Genomic DNA, 18,626 nt, shown 5'->3' on the forward strand with positions numbered 1-18,626 from the left:
GTAGTTCAAAATCATTAGATAATATAAATCATGCATGGGTCTTATGGGGAAAACACTCTGCAGAAGGACTCTATGTTCAGAATAGCACAATAACATACTACCCATACACCCTGTCTAAACTGGACGTGCATGTCAAAAGCAATGGAACCCATTATAATCAGTGATGCTGTCTACACTGGAAGCGGCCATTGTGGCACATTGCGCTGACAGTAATCTGGTGTCCTGTACCATTTTGCGCTGCATACGCTGGCGCTACTACTGCCAACAACACAAATAAATGGTATAGAACGTTCCTGTCAATGCATCCAGTGTACACAGCCTCAAGCCGTTGTGTTGTGTCTCATTAATGGACACGCCCAGTATGTTACTAATAGGGTGTCACTATTTCTCCAGTATATAGTAAGAATTCGGTTTATAGTATGCATATACCTGGATGACCTATTTGCCAAAATGTTCAGTACACTGCGTGGATCCTGTCACACAAAACAGTGTGCTCAATTTAACATTTCATTTCCATAGTGACGAATCCACTGTAAGTAATTACAGCCGCAATTTTAAACATCTCTGCTTTGTTTCATTCAGCCGCAGGTTGTGTATTTTAAGTCTTTCAGTGCAAATCATGCCATTAAGAAAACACAGTTTCACAATGAATAAGACGCTGTATGCCATACATTATACATTACGTGGCAGTCAAATAATAATACCAACTGACTTTTAAAAACACATCCACGCACGAAAGACAGAACTTGAAACGACATTTAATGCTCAAGCAAGCCTAATTTTAACTGCAGCATGACTGCAGCATAGTTTTGTGAAATGAATGTCTCCCGAACAGACATTCAAAAATCATAATTTTTCATATGAATCTACCAAGGAGATATGTAATACCTGGAAAAAAATGTCTAATCATATTTGCGATTTAAATGTTGCTTGCAATAAATTTAGTTTCGTCAGAGTACACAGTTATGCTGCATTCCATTCAAGTTGAATGAGGGATATTCCTACTTGATATCTCCGACCATAAATGCATTCCATTCCCTGATATTCGGAAGATGACATTTAAGGAAACAAAACTGCAGTACTCCCGTTAGCTTAGCAGGGGTTTGAATCTCATTAGAGATGTCTCCTAGCAACCCAACTGATAAACAATGCTGCAGCGCTAGCATTTGTGCTTCGGGTTTACAATTATCAAAAGAGGTTATAATGTTTTATACACCTGTTTCTGCAGGCGTTTGTTAAACAAGCTTTAATATCATGTAATGTGGAAACTAACTCATTTATCGATATTACTTAATAAAGTAAATGTTTATCACTTACTTTGTATATCTCCCTGAGTGTGGACATGTTTGTGTGACATCATGCACCTGCATCTCAGCGAAATCAGAGTTGAGAATTTCTGCACGAGCCTACAAGTTGTAATTCTGAATTCAAGATGCATACCATTGCACTTTTCCTAGTAGGAAGTTGTAAAATCTGACTTTCTGAGTTGAATGGAACGCAGCACTACTTTTCAAAACTTGATCCGACACTGAATGCTCAAGCAGCCTAATTTACACTTAGAAAACTCCTGATGATGCTATAACAATGCAAAAAGCACTTACCAATTTACTTGAAGTGAAAATCAGTCCTCCTTTCCTGTATAATAAATTAAGCAATCACACAGTCATGCAGAACATCTCGTGTTTTTAAATCCATAAGGATCTCTTTCTCAACAGTGATAGCGGCAGTGATGACGATCTCACACTCTTCACTTTCAAATTACGTACATCACTTAAAGCGTGATTGCGTCACTCAGGGCCAGCTAGAAGGCCTCGACCGGGACATATCCTATAGATCACACCCACCAAGAACAAATAAATAAATCTGATTGGCTGATGAATCTGAAAATCTGACTTTAGTTGCTCATTCATTTGCACTGTTGAGGGATTCTGTGGAAATTTTGAAGGCCTGAGGGGGTGGAGCTCAGACTCAAGCGCTGCTGTGGGCATGCGATTTGTGAAAAAGCTGTCACACTTCACTTCTAGCATCAAGACTGGATAAACTTTTCATTTTTCTCTATTTGTTTGTAGATTAATTAAGAGTGGAAAGCGATTAAAAATACATAGGCAAAAAGGTGTATGAGAATGAAAGGATGAAAAATATTTATTTATTTGGCATGTTAGGCCAGCAGAGAAGGCTTTGCTGGCCCTGAGAATTCGCCACTGGTTTCATTATTAGATTGGACTGCCAAAAGTTAAGACATGTTTACACAATGCAAAAAAATGCAAAATTCTATTTACCGTAATTTTATCAAGGTGGACGCCACTCTCATGAGGAGGTCATGTAACAACAATATAGCGCATTACTACTATTTACTACACTACACTACACGAATACTTGAAAATGTTATTGTTGCATAATGCCAGCTGTTTTGCTTATCAGAGAGTGTATACTGCAATAGAGAGTGCCATATAATGTAAACTGCCCTGAATTTAGTAATTAGTAGTATTCCATTCTGAATATAACCAGATCATCTTTTTCTCAATTAATCAATAACCATCAAGGTTTATTGGAAGTAGCGGAGTAAATCTCTCCTTCTTTAATGTTCTTGAAACTTGAAGAAGAAGAATGCATGCTTGAGAGTCACTGTGATGACTGGATTGAATGTGGCTGGTGTAGAATGCTGACGCACACAGGTCTCCTCCTGATGGGCCCCTTGAAGGCCCCTATGGCCCTTCCCCACCCAGCTCTACCCTGAGCTCCTCTCAGGTAGAGATAATGATCTGAGGACTTTACCCCCAGAGTCTCTGTTCTCAGGTCAAGCTTGATTCACTGATGCCTGTGACGCCACAAGAATTTTAATACAAGCAAGGAATGGAGCCAAAGATCTGGCCCCACTCTTCTAGACACACACTGTGAAATGAGCAGGAGATGGCATATTTCATGGATTGGGCCATATAGTTGATCCAAAAATAGCCTTAGGAGCTCATTAAGAGCAAATAGTAATGATAAACGCAAATTTATGATGCAGACAGTGAACTCTATTTAGTGCTCACTCAAAGCTCTATAATCACCACCTCAAGTAAGTTTCAGTCATTAATGAAAGCATGTTGGTTTTTAACAAGACCCCTTTAAAGCAATGAACCATTTTATGACAGGAAGAGCATGTTTTGGCTCCCTTTTTTAGCCCAGACAAATAAAATCTCATAATTAAATACTGTAATCCACTCATCACACATGTAAGACCATTAATATTGAGGAGGGTTGCTGAAGCATCTGTACGTTTTCAATTATCCCGGAGATGAGTGGGCCAGGCTATATGTGCATTCCTTTCTGATGGCGCAGAGCAGTTTGACTAACTTGAGTGTACTGCTACAGTACATGGCCTGGATGTGTAGATAGGACTTTCTTTTTTAACTACTATGGATGTCATGTCCGATTGTGTTTTAGCAGTTCTTCTCCTTCATTTGCTGTGTCTTCTCCTAATTTCAAAGGGAGGCCCTCACTGCAGTGGGCTGTGTGAGAAGCTCAGCTCAGTCTATATTATGTTCAAGATTTAAGATTCTACAGTTTCATTAATGATTTATTCTTCTTCTCCTATGTAATTCTGCCAATATTTTACACAAAACTTTCATTTCTGAATTGATTGCATGTGGCAATTTAGTTTAGCTGATCTAGCTCAGGTCGTCAACATTTTCTGACCCAGAGTGCACACACCCAAACCCTCTGCCAGCCCAAGGAACTGTTAATTTAAAAATGATTGATTTTCTCATTAACACTGTATAATGTCTTCCATTGTCAAACATTATTACATGCTTTACATCCTTTGCCATTTTTTGGGTTCATTGCACCAATGTTTTGTCCGACTGAGAGAATAACATTTATGTCATCATTTACTCACTCTCATGTTCTTCCGAACCTGTATGACTTTCCGTCTTCTGTGTAACACAAAGAGATGTTAGACCTATTCACCATTTGCATTAATTGCGTACTTAGTCCATACAATGAAAGTGAGTAGTGACTAAGGCTGTAACCTTTTGTGTTCCATGGAACAAAGAATGTTATATGCATTTGAAACAACATGATGATGCGTAAATGACAGATTTAAAATTTTTTATTGAATTATCCCTTTAATGGTGCTTTTATGCTCTATAAAATCAACTGAATCAGAGTATATAAGATGTTGTTTCCTCTGTAACCACATTTAGAAATACATTTTGAAATGCAGAATATTTTAAAGAAATGTCTATGTTTTATCAGTCCACTGGTCCCCTGCAGTACTTTCATAGACCCCCAATGGACCCCCCAAATGAAAATTCTGGATCTAACTAATTTCGTTTCTTTTTCTCTTCTGTCCTTTACTTCACAGCTCCTCATTTATTCTCAACCTTCCACACACCAATTCCGATCGACATGCGCCACCATGAGGGAAGGTACCATTACGAGCCACACCCTCTTCACCCCATACATGGGTAAGTTTGTTAAGAGCTTCAACATCCATTTTCCTCTGTCTGCACAGATGGAATCACCATTAAGAGATAGAACATGTTCAGTCATCTTCAGTTAAATGTATGCAGCTTCAGTGCTTGCCATGGCCAGGTCATGGTCCAGCACAGCCGTTTGTCTTCTGCCTGGGAGATCGTTCAACTGCAGTCTGCTGCAAGCAGCACATGGACTGTAAGAGTTCAAACAAAACTCAGTAAAATTTTATCTGTAACTTTATTATGAATTGCAACATAATACATGGTTTAATTCTAACCATTAGAATGATTTAGAACCCTTGCTAATTGACGTGAGCAGTTCAAATAATTAAATTAAAACCGCCTACTAACTCAAAGCAAATTTTACCATCAGAAGTTGTTTTTATCATTATTAATCACGAAGTGCCTTAACGTTTTTATGACAGGTGCAAAAGACTGGTTGATCTTGTATTTGATGCTGCAGGTGGCACAATGACGTTTCTGGTTGTCTTAAAAAATGCAAGGAAAAAACAGTTAAATAATACCCATTGTAGTAGGGACAAAAAAAATAAACATTTTCATGTGCATTCAAATAAACAGATTTGATAGTGATACATACAGTGTGCCCAGCAGCAGTGGCAGGAGAACGATTTATCACGTAAGCTGGAACTGGTAGAAAAAGAGAATTCCTGCCTTCTCTCTCTGTACACTGGCTCAGTGTGACTCAGCCTTGACAGAGGCCCACTAATTCATCAAGACCTTGATCAGGCTGTCCTTTCCACTGCCTGTGCCCAATTCACCTAATTACATGTATGTTGCACAGCAAATTAAGCGTGGTGTCTTTTGTTGGCAGGTCTTGTGCTTTGTTATCCAATGGAGGTGTAGTGTCAAGGATCTGGTTTTGGCAAGTTAGGATTTGGCCCTTGTATGTAGGAGAATTCATTTTACATAAGATTTATGTTGTCACAAAGAACTAAGGAGGTTTCCATTAGCATGTTTTATTTCATCAGAATACAAAACTACTGTCGCATTGTCAACATTTGTAAAAATAATAATAATAATTTAAAAAAAAAATAATTACGTTTGACTTGTAACATATAAATTAAAATAGTGGTTTCCAAATATTCCAGTGTGCTGCAATACATTTGTGAAGAAAATAATCAAAACCTTCCAAAGTAATAACACCCCCCACACATAAATTGGAAAGAGCTCACAAAACATGAAGGTCTGTATGTTTGTAGAGTATGTCAACATGTAAACAGAGTGATTGGCATCCAAAATATAGCTTTTCATTCCCAAAACCTCAATGGCAGCAAATGAATGAGGAAACACCCTACCAAAATCACTAGTATTTTTCTTTTGCAAAACAGTTACACATTGCAGTATGGAACTGAGATCCACCCAACAGTTTTTCAAGTTGTCCAACCCAATATTCTCTCTATAGTCTCAACAGTGAAGAAGAATGTGTCTTGGGGTAATGTGATGATTATACAATGTGACGAAATTAGATTTTTATACTTAAAACATGCTTTGTTCATATTTTCAAAATTGTTTTCTGACAGATTGAACAGAATGCCCCAGATGCTGTTGATAAAGCTTAACTTTAACCTTGTGCGACCCCGCGTACACATGCGTGGACATTGTATTTTGGCTTCGCTATACGCAATGCGTAATTTAAATTCATTTAAACCAAGTGATTTCAGTTCAGAAGACTCTGGGCTGTCAGTAAAGGGTTAAAATTTTGACACACTGAGTCATGTGAAAAAACACCATGGCGCCAATCACAGCAGAGTTTGTCTTTGAGGGAAACGTCAATAAAACTACATCTGGTAAGAAACCTAATAACATGTTTACATTGAAACCTGTTTGAGTCAAAAGATTGGAGTCTCTAGTTTCATCCAGTATGCCATTTTTTAAATTTAAGTGATTATCACAAAATGTCTCGCTGCTAAGCACAATGTACACTAATGTGTACTTTAGCAAATGTTTTCCTTAGAAATCCTGTATGAATCAATGGGTTCATCCAAAACCTAAAATAAATTGTTTTCAGAGGCTTTATATATGGGGTTAGGATGAAAATAAGGTGCATTTTGAACCGTTCTGAGACCAGTGCATACAGTCAGCACACTGAAGGTTAAGTCATTCACTAAATAGGGAGCAAGGGATCATCCTATAGTTTTTCTATGCAGCTAAATGCATTCACTCCTAAAACTGGACCAAAAGTTCAGTTTCAGGCTGCAGATGATGTTTGGACTAATCAAACCAACATGTTTGGCAGACATGAGACAATGGTAATCAGTACATAGATTCAGAATTTATAAAGAATACATTTATTTAACATGTTTGGCAGTAATTTGATGATGCTGGACATTACTTTGAATCAGAATTAATTATTCTAATTTCTGATGTAATGTTTGTAACGTCTCAAAAACATTAATATCCAAAACACCAGGAAACATTTGCTCTAGAACTTGTTTTTTTTTTTTTTTTTTTTTTTTTTTCATGTTTATTATGTGTTACTAGTTACAAATCAAAAAGGGAAATGGAAAATGCACAGAGCAGTCACGCTCTGGTCTCAGGAGGTTAAACCTGTAATATTCGTTCATATTATGAGTTCCATATCAAAGGTTGTCTCATTCACAAATGTTCTCTTATTTATTCATTTATTTTTTGTGTACAAATTCTGCACTGTGTAGCCTTTAAACAAGAGTTAGGTCACAACATATGCACATAAACCAGGAAAATGTCTAATGACTGCTGTTAGACAGTAGTAACAATACCAGCAAAACAAATGCTGACTGTTCTCTGATATTGTCAATAAAACAGAGCTGTCTCTGACACTTCCTTTAGTAATATAGACACTAAAAAGAATGGCAAATGGAGACAGGTACCACCCATGGTGCTACAATGGAAGCCTGCTAAAATGACAGGTAGCTATTAAGAAGAAGCCCTCTAAATGTACCATGACATACCCTGTATATAACTAAGGACTCTTAACGTTCATGTACCAACTTGTCAGAGAGAGGGTGTAACAACAAGACCTTGGTTATCATTCTTTTCAGTAGGGGCCCTCTTTGTCTTATCCCCTGACAGGTAAAGTTGTAAATGATGGCTTATTATTGAGGGTTCAAACACCCTCAGCATTTTTACTGATTTATTTATGCGTTGACATGTTGTCTTGTCGTTTCAGACTGTCTGGCAAACATTGGGAAATGTGGAAATGTAACCAAAACAAGGTTAATATGTGTTTATGTATGTTTAAGAGTTGTCTCTAACTTTTGTTTGCTTACTTCCCATAGTAGTGCCATATGGTGGTCAAAACCACTGTAAATATTATTCTAAATCAGTGGAATATGTGCGGATATAGCTGAGAATTCATATGACCTTATCCTTAAAGTCAACATAAAATCAATATTTACTCTTTTTTTTTTTATTCACTTTGCTGGTCTTATTGTGCATGATTTATTGTTGTACGCTATTTCAAGTAATAATCATTATCTTTCATCAAAATACAATAACTTGCTCTGACTCTGAAGCAACTTTCCTTTTGGCTGATGTCACACATCCCTTTTACTTTTCAACCCCATCCCTACAACCACTGGCTCCATTCTTCATTCCGATTACCGTTGGATGAAATTAAGTCCCGCCCTACCTTTTCTACATTGAACGTGATGTGTCATCCAGAAATACATTTAATTACTGGAGTAAAATGGTTGCGAATGGCGTTTCATGCTAGGGAGGGTAGAGTCACATGGGGTAACCTCCTCGTGGTCACTATAATGTGTGGTTCTCGCTCTCGGTGGGGCGCGTGGTGAGTTGTGCATGGATGCCGTGGAGAATAGTGTGGGCCTCCACACGCGCTCAACAAGCCACGTGATAAGATGCGCGGATTGATGGTCTCAGACGAGGAGGCAACTGAGATTCTTCCTCTGCCACCCAGAATGAGGCGAGTCACTACGCCACCATGAGGACTTAGAGCTTTTTGGGAATTGGGCGTTCCAAATTGTGGAGAAAAAAGACTGTTGTCAATGGTCAGTGCTACAATCAAAAGAACATGATTATGGCCACAAGTACAGATAACACATCTATGCTACCAGTTTGCAAAATTAAGCACTATTGGAGACGAATGTTAATTTTGAGCACTTGCTCCGAATGGGAGGTTGGGGGGGGGGCGGGGGATGTTGGTGTTTTGTGTATGGCGTGTCTGTTTTCTCTCAGATCCTCAAGAACAGAGACGTCTTTATGGCTATACTTTCAAGGGGGCTGATGGCAGAAAGTTGGCAACTGGACAAGCCTGGTAGTCTACAGGCGTTTACTGGAAACTGAGCACGACTCAGGCTGGGTGCAGGTTGGCCTCCGAACAGAGAGGGTATAAATGAGAGACTGAGATGAAGCCAGACTGTGCCAAGCATAATCTATTTGATCAGATATCCACTCTAGGCCTTGCTCATATCTTGTCAAGCAGTTACAAAAAGCTGTTTTTCCAATTTAGAAAAATGCATATTAAGGATTTGGTACATAACCAAAGACAAATAAATTGATGGGGGCAACTTGAAGCAATTTTAATCCTCCTCATTCAGATATCAAACAAATCGAAAAATAACATGCCGTTTTTACAAAACCTTTGGCAACCTTTGATGCTGGCTCGACAAATTATTATTATAATTTTTTTTTTATTTGATGGATAAACAGACATTAAACAGCCAGCTAGCTTGATAGATAGATAGACAGACAGTCATATAGAAAGCAAGATAAACTGAGAGAGAGAGAGGTAGACAACTGAAAGCAGATTAAAGGCCTTTCACAGGTTTGTTTACAATTACATTTTTGACAGTTGGAGTTTGAATTAGCGAGCATTTGGTTGGATATTCCTTCATTCTATGGTTTAGATTGTTTTTGTCTGCTGTGTGAAAACCGTAATTCTGATCAGTTAGAAAAGACATAGCTCACTATCTGAGAACAGTCTAAAGGTCTGTGCTGAGTTTGGTGGATGTAACTTGAAAGTTCTAGGAAGAGATAGTGTGAGAAATTTTTGTCTCGGTTTAGGGATTTTGAAAAAACCCGAAACCAACGTTATAGAATAACAGTATGTTTACTTTGTCATGCCAACATAACTATTGATAGACCAATATATCGGTCAGGCCAATTAATTTGCAGATATTTGGCCATTTTGAGATAATAACTGTGCTCGCTTGGAAAAAAATAAAATGGATGGATGGATGGATGGATGGATGATATTGTGCAGTTAAGGTTGCAGCCTGAATGCCATCAAAACCCCAGAAGAACCCTACAGTACCATCCCCTCTACAATTTGCAGCCTGAGCGCAAACACACCCTTGTGGAACACAGGCTCTGATTCATACGCATGGTCATTTCCACTCCCTGTGGAAACTGAAAGGAGTGTGGGTACATAGACCAGTCTGCTTTATTTAACAATGTCTGACATCTCCTCTCCGTTCAGAAATGCTCCATGTAGGGACTCTCGTGGACTTACTATACCTGCAATAAAAGACATCATGCCTGATCTTTCAGGACATCAGGGGCCTTATTACAGAAAAGTCCTATCTTAAAGGGATAATTCACCCAAAATTGAAATTTCTTGTCTTTTAAACTTTGTGTTGTTTCATTTTATTCCAGTGAACACAAAATGAGATTAAGCATAATGACAGCCTCAATCGCCATTCACTGTCACTGTATGGAAAAACAATGCAATGAAAGATGACTGAGACTAATATTCTATCTAACATCTCCTGTTGTGTTCCATGGAAGAAAGAAAGTCACACAGGTTTGGAACAGACAAGATAGCATTCTAGAGTTAGGGTGTTTCTGTAATACTGCCCCAGGTTCTGATCTTCCTCTCATCTGTATATTTAAGAGGCTCGCATAAACTAACAGGTAGTTGAGGGAGGTAGTTTTTGGAACCACACGCAGGTATCTCTTCAAAGGCCTCTGCCAGAGAAGATCAGGCTTTATGCTCCACTTTCAGGAACTGTTAGAGTTACAAATGTCTCCTGGCTGGTGTTCTTTGGACTGGCACACCTCTATTTAATAAACTGCAAGGTTTGAGGTATCATTCATATATGTTGCAAAAACCGTGCAGGACAAATCATACGGCAATATTTAGTACTCTAAAAATCCCTAAGTTTTTAAAACTTAACTGACCTTAAGCTTACACGAAACCCAAGTTTGTAATAAAATTGAGGTAACAGACATCTGAATTAGTCTTAAAGATGAGCTCTGAGCTTGTCTTAGGTGGGATAAATAAAGTCTGTCATTATCTCAGTACAGAACATTGGTGACAGCAATCAAGTCTTTTTATGTGGCCTCAAGACATGGATTTACATGATGAATACCTTGTTACTCAACACTTAAGCTCTTAAACTATGTGGCAGCTTTTCTTTGTGTTAAACTAATGCAATAATTTTCCACTCTCATTGTCTTTTGCTAGATCTCATGGATTGACTGGCAGTCCTGTTATCTCTGATATCTCTCTGATCCGACTGTCACCTCATGCTGCAGCTACAGGAGAGTCTCCCTTTAATCCCCCACACCCATATGTCAACCCTCACATGGAGCACTACCTACGATCCGTCCACAGCAGCCCCACTCTTTCCATGATCTCTGCTGCACGAGGACTGAGCCCTCCTGATGGTGAGTGGTATACAGCTACCCATGTGCCTATTTGAGTTTACAAAAACTGGACAATTATAAAACAAAATTCCATTTAAAAAGTTTACAATGGCCACAAAAAGTATTTGGACACTTGTCCACACTTAATAATGTATAATTGTCTTTGCAGTATATAAAACAAAATAGCAATCCAAGTGCCATTTATTTTAAATACATACAGCTCAATCTCTTCCTGTAGCACTTGCCATAGATATGGCTGTCTTGTCGGGCACTTCACACGCACCTTACAATCTAGCTGATCCCACAAAATCTCAATGGGGTTAAGATCCATAACACTCATTTCCAATTATCTGTTGTCCAATGTCTGTGTTTCTGTGCCCACTCTAACCTTTTCTTTTTGTTTTTCTGTTTCAAAAGTGGCTTTTTCTTTGCAATTCTTCCCATAAGGCCTGCACCCTTGAGTCTTCTCTTTACTGTTGTACATGAAACTGGTGTTGAGTGGGTATAATTCAATGAAACTGTCATCTGAGGACATTTGAGGCGTCTATTTCTCAAACTAGAGCCTCTGATGTACTTATCCTCATTTAGTAGTACATCTGGCCTTCCACATCTCTTTTTGTCCTTGTTAGAGCCAGTTGTCCTTTGTCTTTGAAGACTGTAGCGTACACCTTTGTACGAAATCTTCAGTTTTTTGACAATTTCAAGCATTGTATAGCCTTCATTCCTCAAAACAATGACTGACTGATGAGTTTCTTGAGAAAGCTGTTTCTTTTTTTGCCATTTTTGAACTAATATTGACCTTATGACATGCCAGTCCGTTGTATACTGTGGCAACTCAAAAACAAACACAAGGACAATGTCAAGCTTCATTTAACAAACCAAATAGCTTTCAGCTATGTTTGATATAATGGCAAGTGATTTTCTAGTACCAACTTCGCAATTTAGCATGATTACTCAAGGATAAGGTATTGGAGTGATGGCTGCTGGGAATGGGGCCTGTCTAGGTTTGATCAAAAATGACTTTTTTCAAATAGTGATGGTGCTGTTTTTTACATCAGTAATGTCCTGACTATACTTTGTGATCAGTTGAATGCCACTTTGGTGAATTAAAGTACCAATTTCCTTCCGAAACAGCAAATTCTGTACATTATTCCAAACTTTTGGCTGCCAGTGTAGATATAATTTAAAATGAAGATGTAAGTATTTGTACAATTTCTGGTTGTCAAATTTTGTGGAACATGTCAATAGTTAATGTGATGAACTACACATACCTGTGGTTTCTCTGCTAAGGCAGCTGTGTGAACCTGATGGAAACTGGCTTCATACATCCACTAAAAATCACCTTGGGACCAGTTGGTTAAAAGTATCTGGAAAATGGCTACGAAAAATTAATCATTTATTTACTTTAATCACTAAATTAATCACTTGTAACATTTATTTGCAGATGTATCTAATGTAATGACATTCAGATATATTTAAGTGTGACTTAGGTGTCAAAATACCTTTTGGGACATAGAAAGCCTGGTAAAAAGGCTGTTTTATTTTACATAAGAAAATCATTAGCTATGCTCCACCATTAATGTGCTAATTTCTGATTACAGAGATGATATAGGGGATGCATCCCTTCAACGGAGAGTGTTAATGGTTATTTTGTTTTTGATACACGAAAGTGCATTTGGGAGGAAGAATAATTATGTTGGTCAAGGAGGATGGATAGATAATAGTTCCGCTCCTCCACAAACTCAAATGCAGCAGAAACACTGTTTATCTCCTTTGTCGTGGTCAAGCATGCTTAAAACATTAGTGTAGACCTGCTCTTTCTTGGCATGCAGGCCAGTATAGGAATCCATGTAAATAGATAAGGGTGGAAAAGAAAACAGTGGAGAATTTCTCAAAGTGTATCTCCCTTTCCAAAAGCCTGGCCCTCTCAGCATTTTTACTATAACAGGTTGGGATGAGTAGCCCAAATCAGAGATAAATCACCTAGCACAATCGGTTGGCAGTAATGGCTCTGCGCTTTCACAGTTAAATAAGCAATGTGGAAAAGATTGCATTAATGACTAAATGGCAGAGAAAATGGAAGGAATTATGTTGAATGAGTGCATATAAAAACTAAAAGCCTCTCACCTTGTTCCCAACAGTTCACATACACTTTAAAAGGTCTCAGAAGCTATTTGTTTAATGAATTGCATGTGAAATGCCTCTGTAATCCTTTTTTCAATTTGATTTTTTTAAATCAAAAACAGTCCAGACATCATACGGTCAACTAACTTTGAAAAATCCTGTCAGCTTCTTGACTGAGCTTTAAGGACCCATGATATTGCTTGATGAGCTCAGCTTTGTATGACTGTAGAATGTATTTCCTATTGAAAAAGGAAGTTGGGGGCGGGGCTTTATGAAGAGCATGTGAGGCACCCTGAGGCCACGTTCATTGTGACCGGGGACTTTAATAAAGCCAGTTTAAAATCAGTCGCACCAAAATATCACCAGCACATTAGTTTCAACACACGAGGGGACCAGGTTTTGGACCATTGCTACTCTCCGTTCCGGGATGGCTACAAATCCCTCCCCCGCCCACCATTTGGCAAATCGGACCACTCTTCCATTCTGCTTCTGCCCGCTTACAGGCAGAAATTGAAACAGGAAGCACCCACCCTCAGAACGATCCAGTGCTGGTCGGACCAATCAGATTCTACGCTACAAGACTGTTTTGATCACACGGACTGGGAGATGTTCCGGTCCGCCTCTGATGACGACATCGAGCTTTACGCTGATAGCGTAATGTGTTTCATCAGAACGTGCGTAGAGGAAGTGATTCCGACCAGAACTGTATGAATCTATCTGAATCAGAAGCCATGGATCAATAGCGATGTTCGCGCGGCACTTAATGTGCGGACCTCCGCTTTTAATTCCGGGAACGCGGAGGAGCATAAACAAGCCAGTTATGCCCTCCGAAAAACTATCAAAACAGCAAAACACCAGTACAGGAGCAAGATTGAAGGACAGTTTAACACCACCAACTCTAGAAGCATGTGGCAGGGAATTAACATCATCACGGACTTTAAAGGGAATAAAAACTCCGCCATGAACACCGCTGCCTCTCTACCGGATGAGCTAAATACTTTTTATGCTCGTTTCGAGGGAAATAACACCGCCCTCGCGGAGAGAGCTCTCGTGGCTGAAGCTACAGAGGTTAGTTCACTCTCCGTCTCTGTAGCGGATGTAAACCGATCCTTCCGACGGGTGAATATCCGCAAAGCCGCGGGCCCAGACGGCATTCAGGGCCGCGTCATCAGAGCATGCGCGAACCAGCTGGCTGGTGTTTTTACGGACATTTTCAACCTTTCCCTCTCTTTGTCTGTAGTCCCCACATGCTTTAAAACATCCACCATTGTGCCTGTACCAAAACAATCAAAAATAACTTGTTTAAATGACTGGCGTCCTGTTGCTCTGACCCCCATCATCAGCAAATGTTTTGAGAGACTAATCAGAGATTACATCTGCTCTGTATTGCCACTCAATCTTGACCCGCTGCAGTTTGCTTACCGCAACAACCGCTCCACTGATGATGCCATTGCATCTACAATACACACTGCTCTCTCCCACCTGGAAAAAAAGAACACTTATGTGAGAATGCTGTTTGTAGACTACAGCTCAGCATTCAACACCATAGTGCCCTCCAAGCTAGATGAGAAACTCCGGGCTCTGGGCTTAAACAGCTCGCTGTGCAGCTGGATCCTGGACTTCCTGTCAAGCAGACGCCAGGTGGTTAGAATAGGCAGCAACATCTCCTCATCACTAACCCTCAACACTGGAGCCCCGCAGGGCTGTGTTCTCAGCCCACTCCTGTATTCCCTGTACACACACTACTGTGTGGCAACACATAGCTCCAATGCCATCAAGTTTGCTGATGACACGATGGTGGTAGGTCTGATCACTGACAATGATGAAACAGCCTACAGAGAGGAGGTGCACACTCTGACACACTGGTGTCAGGAGCATAACCTCTCCCTCAACGTCAGTAAGACAAAGGAGCTTGTGGTGGACTTCAGAAGAAAAGACAGAGAACACAGTCCCATCACCATCAATGGAGCACCAGTGGAGAGAGTCAGCAGCTTCAAGTTCCTGGATGTCCACATCACTGAGGAACTCACATGGTCCGTCCACACTGAAGTCGTTGTGAAGAAGGCTCATCAGCGCCTCTTCTTCCTGAGATGGCTGAGGAAGTTTGGAATGAACCGCCACATCCTCACACGGTTCTACACCTGCACTGTGGAGAGCATCCTGACTGGCTGTATCTCCACCTGGTACGGCAATAGCACCGCCCACAACCACAAAGCACTGCAAAGGGTGGTGCGAACTGCCAGACACATCATCGGAGGTGAGCTTCCCTCCCTCCAGGAAATATATACAAGGCGGCTTGTGAAAAAAGCTCGGAGGATCATCAGAGACTCCAGCCACCTGAGCCATGGGCTGTTCTCACTGCTACCATCAGGTAGGCGGTATCGCAGCATCAGGACCCGCACCAGCCGACTCCATGATAGCTTCTTCCCCCAAGCAATCAGACTTCTGAACTCTTGATCTCCCACGATCAAAATACATCAGCACTGCACTTTATTACCCTTACTCTTATGTCTCACACCGGACTGTCATAAATTATATTATTATTATTATATTATGTTCTCTCTTAACAACTGACTATCAACCGACAGCCTGAATGTCAATACAGTACAATACTGTACATTCTATATATATATATATATATATATATATATATATATATATATATATACTTTTTTTTATATATATTTTAATTTTTAATTTTTATTGAATAATGTGTATCTATATAGTAAAAAAAAAACAAAAAAACAAAAACAGCGTATTGTATACTGTTCAGTGTATGTTATTATTTGTATATTGTGTTGTGTGTAATTATGTGTATATTAGACTTTAAATTGTGTTGTGTTAATTTGATGTTTATTGTAAATTGGTATATGTCTCATCACTGTCACAACAATAAAGTGATTTGATTTGATTTTGATTTTGATGTGTCTTTGTTTTTCAAATAGCCAGTGTGCTTTAGTTACGTCACCCTGATTTGCTACTTGCTAGTTGGTTGCTGGTGGTATTAGGTAAGGGACATTCTCATTCTAGAGAGCATTTTATTGGACAAAATTCTGTGTAGTGCAAGATGAGTCATCAATATTTTTGCCTGTTTTTCCAGAAAACAAAGACTGTCAATTTTAAACATGTATATCTGCTAAAAGGTCATTTTGTCAAATGGTTTCAAAGCTAAAAGACATGGACTAAAAGACAAAACTCTTTGATTTCATGGGATCTTTCAGGTTTCCAGAATTCAATCATGTTCTCCTTTTAACAGCTTTTGTTTAACAGAAGTTCTGTTAAGGTTTGCTGATTAAGATCGGTGGAGACGTCCCCAGGCCTGCTGATCTGCCTTCATTGGTCCACTGCCTCAGGGCTTTATCAGCCCCGGCCTCCACCGCACCCCTCCGTGTGCTGTCTCAGAGCCCCTCTAGAGACACAGTTATATGATCCGGCAAGCGTGGAGAAAATAAACGGCCTTGTTCTGCCATGAATCCAGCATAAGAACATGCCTGTTCTGTTTTAACCTCACTCGGGCATAATTGTTCTTGATAGATCTGTTATGGCATGAATGGCCAAGCAGGCGAGCAAATGAGGTGAAACTTCCCCTAATCTTGAGTGTCCCATAACCTAAACAACATGGAGGTGAACTGTTGTTATTTCAACGGTGTAGACAAGTGTTACAGAAATAGGGGTGGGGGCACTAATGGTTGTCTGAGCTAGCCAGAATAAAAATAAATATACTGCTTGCGTGTATTGCCATTGACACCTTTAGATTGTGGTTTACTAGGTGCAGGTGTGTAGAGCCGAGGAGGGCGGGGCCGGGCTGGAATGAGACACACCCGGTCCCCAATCAGCCTGATGGGGCACGCGAGGGATAAAGGCGTCCGGGGACGACAGTTCGAGAGAGAGAGAATTGCAGACAGCTGTACTGTGTGTTTTGTTTAAATTGTTTATTAAATTATTATTTAAGTTGTCAAGCCGGTTCTCTGATGCACCGTCGCGTGGTCCTCGATCACTACTCCACCCTCTCAGGCGGACTGCAACCGCTCCTCCCCGGGCGGACCGGAGTCAGACCTCCGACCCCCAGCGGACAGAACGCCCCTCCGCGTTCCCGGCGTCCCGTGGGGACTCTCCTCCGCCCCTGGCAGCGGCCCTACCACTCCAGGTGGTCGGGGAGTCGCTTCCCTCCTCCCCCCACGGACGGCGGTCTTCTCTCAACCCCTCCGTGTTCCCGGGGGACGGCAGGGCACTCCTCCGCCCCCGGCAGCGGCTCCCTCGCTCCAGGCGGTCGGGGAGTCCCATCCCCACTCGCCTCGCGGACGGCGGCCGTTCCCCGCGTCCGGGTGGTCGGGCTACTCCGTCCCCCGTCGGACGGCAGCGGCGCTCCCCTGGGTGGACGGCAGTGTCGAGGATCCTGCGACGGGAATCCCTCCTCCTTCCCGGGTTTCAGCACCAGTGTAAGGGGGGTTCAGTGGAAAGGAGGAGGCGAGAACCGGCTTGACAACTTAAATAACAATTTATTAACCAAAAAACGCAACCAAAACACACAACTGAAAACACACAGCACAGCTGTCTGTAATTCTCTCTCCCTCGAACTGTCGTCCCCGGCCACCTTTATCCCTCGCGCGCCCCATCAGGCTGATTGGAGACCGGGTGTGTCTCATTCCAGCCCGGCCCCGCCCTCCTCGGCTCTACAAGGTGTTAACAAATTTACATCAGTTTAGCCAAGGACCTTAAGGTGTACCCAGTAATGTAGTCTAGGGCATACGCAGGTATACGCCGTATGCCCACGTATCTAAGGATTTTGCGTATGCCCACCTAAAATAAGTGATGATATGTATGGCCACCAGTACAACGAGCAGGCTTTTGACCCGGAACCTTGTCTAATAACGCGATGCAAGTACCGTTGAGTAAATTGTGTGTGTGTGTGTTTTTTATTATTATTATTATTATTATTATTATTATCAAAAGTGTACAGAGATTCTCTCTAAACGTGGACGGAGCAGCGGGAGCGCAACTAATCACACAGGCAAGACAGACAGTCCAACTAAGCTTATCCATCAAATGTTCATTTCAGACGTGATTGGATATTTGCCAACCAATCATATGTTCAGTTTCAGTAAGGCGGAACATATCCAGCATCTAATGCTGATGCACAAGCATCTGTGGAGTAAACATAATTTGCACTGTAAATTTATTTCTGTCAGGATTGTATGTGTTTTTGTTCCTGTTTCCTAGTCATGTGATCTGGTCATGTGTTTCCCATGTTCTTGTGTCTTGTCCCCATTGATTCATTGTTTCAATAGGTTGTTAGCAGTCTTGTTATCTTGTTTAGAGTTCTTAGTGTTCATTGGTTATCTTTGTCATGTGTTCTCCCATGTCCAAGTATTTAACCCTCATGTTTGCCATTGTCCATTGTCGAGTATTGTTTGCATGTATTGTTGTTGGTGT

The 18,626-nt window shown here is 40.7% G+C and overlaps 1 protein-coding gene across 3 annotated transcripts in view; it reads left to right on the plus strand.

The window, feature by feature from the left end:
* Positions 1 to 18,626, plus strand: part of LOC127447085 (zinc finger protein GLI2-like) — a 109,954-nt gene that overhangs the window by 59,478 nt on the left and 31,850 nt on the right. For 2 of the 3 annotated variants that reach the window (XM_051708605.1, XM_051708606.1), the window contains exons 3-4: positions 4,349 to 4,451; positions 10,888 to 11,090. In XM_051708605.1, coding sequence (XP_051564565.1) covers positions 4,349 to 4,451; positions 10,888 to 11,090 — 306 coding nt within the window. Of the gene's footprint in view, positions 1 to 4,348; positions 4,452 to 7,629; positions 7,676 to 10,887; positions 11,091 to 18,626 lie in introns of all 3 variants that reach the window. The other variant, XM_051708607.1, reaches the window with a different exon arrangement.

Source organism: Myxocyprinus asiaticus, chromosome 10, assembly GCF_019703515.2.
Source record: "Myxocyprinus asiaticus isolate MX2 ecotype Aquarium Trade chromosome 10, UBuf_Myxa_2, whole genome shotgun sequence".
Classification (NCBI taxonomy): domain Eukaryota; kingdom Metazoa; phylum Chordata; class Actinopteri; order Cypriniformes; family Catostomidae; genus Myxocyprinus; species Myxocyprinus asiaticus.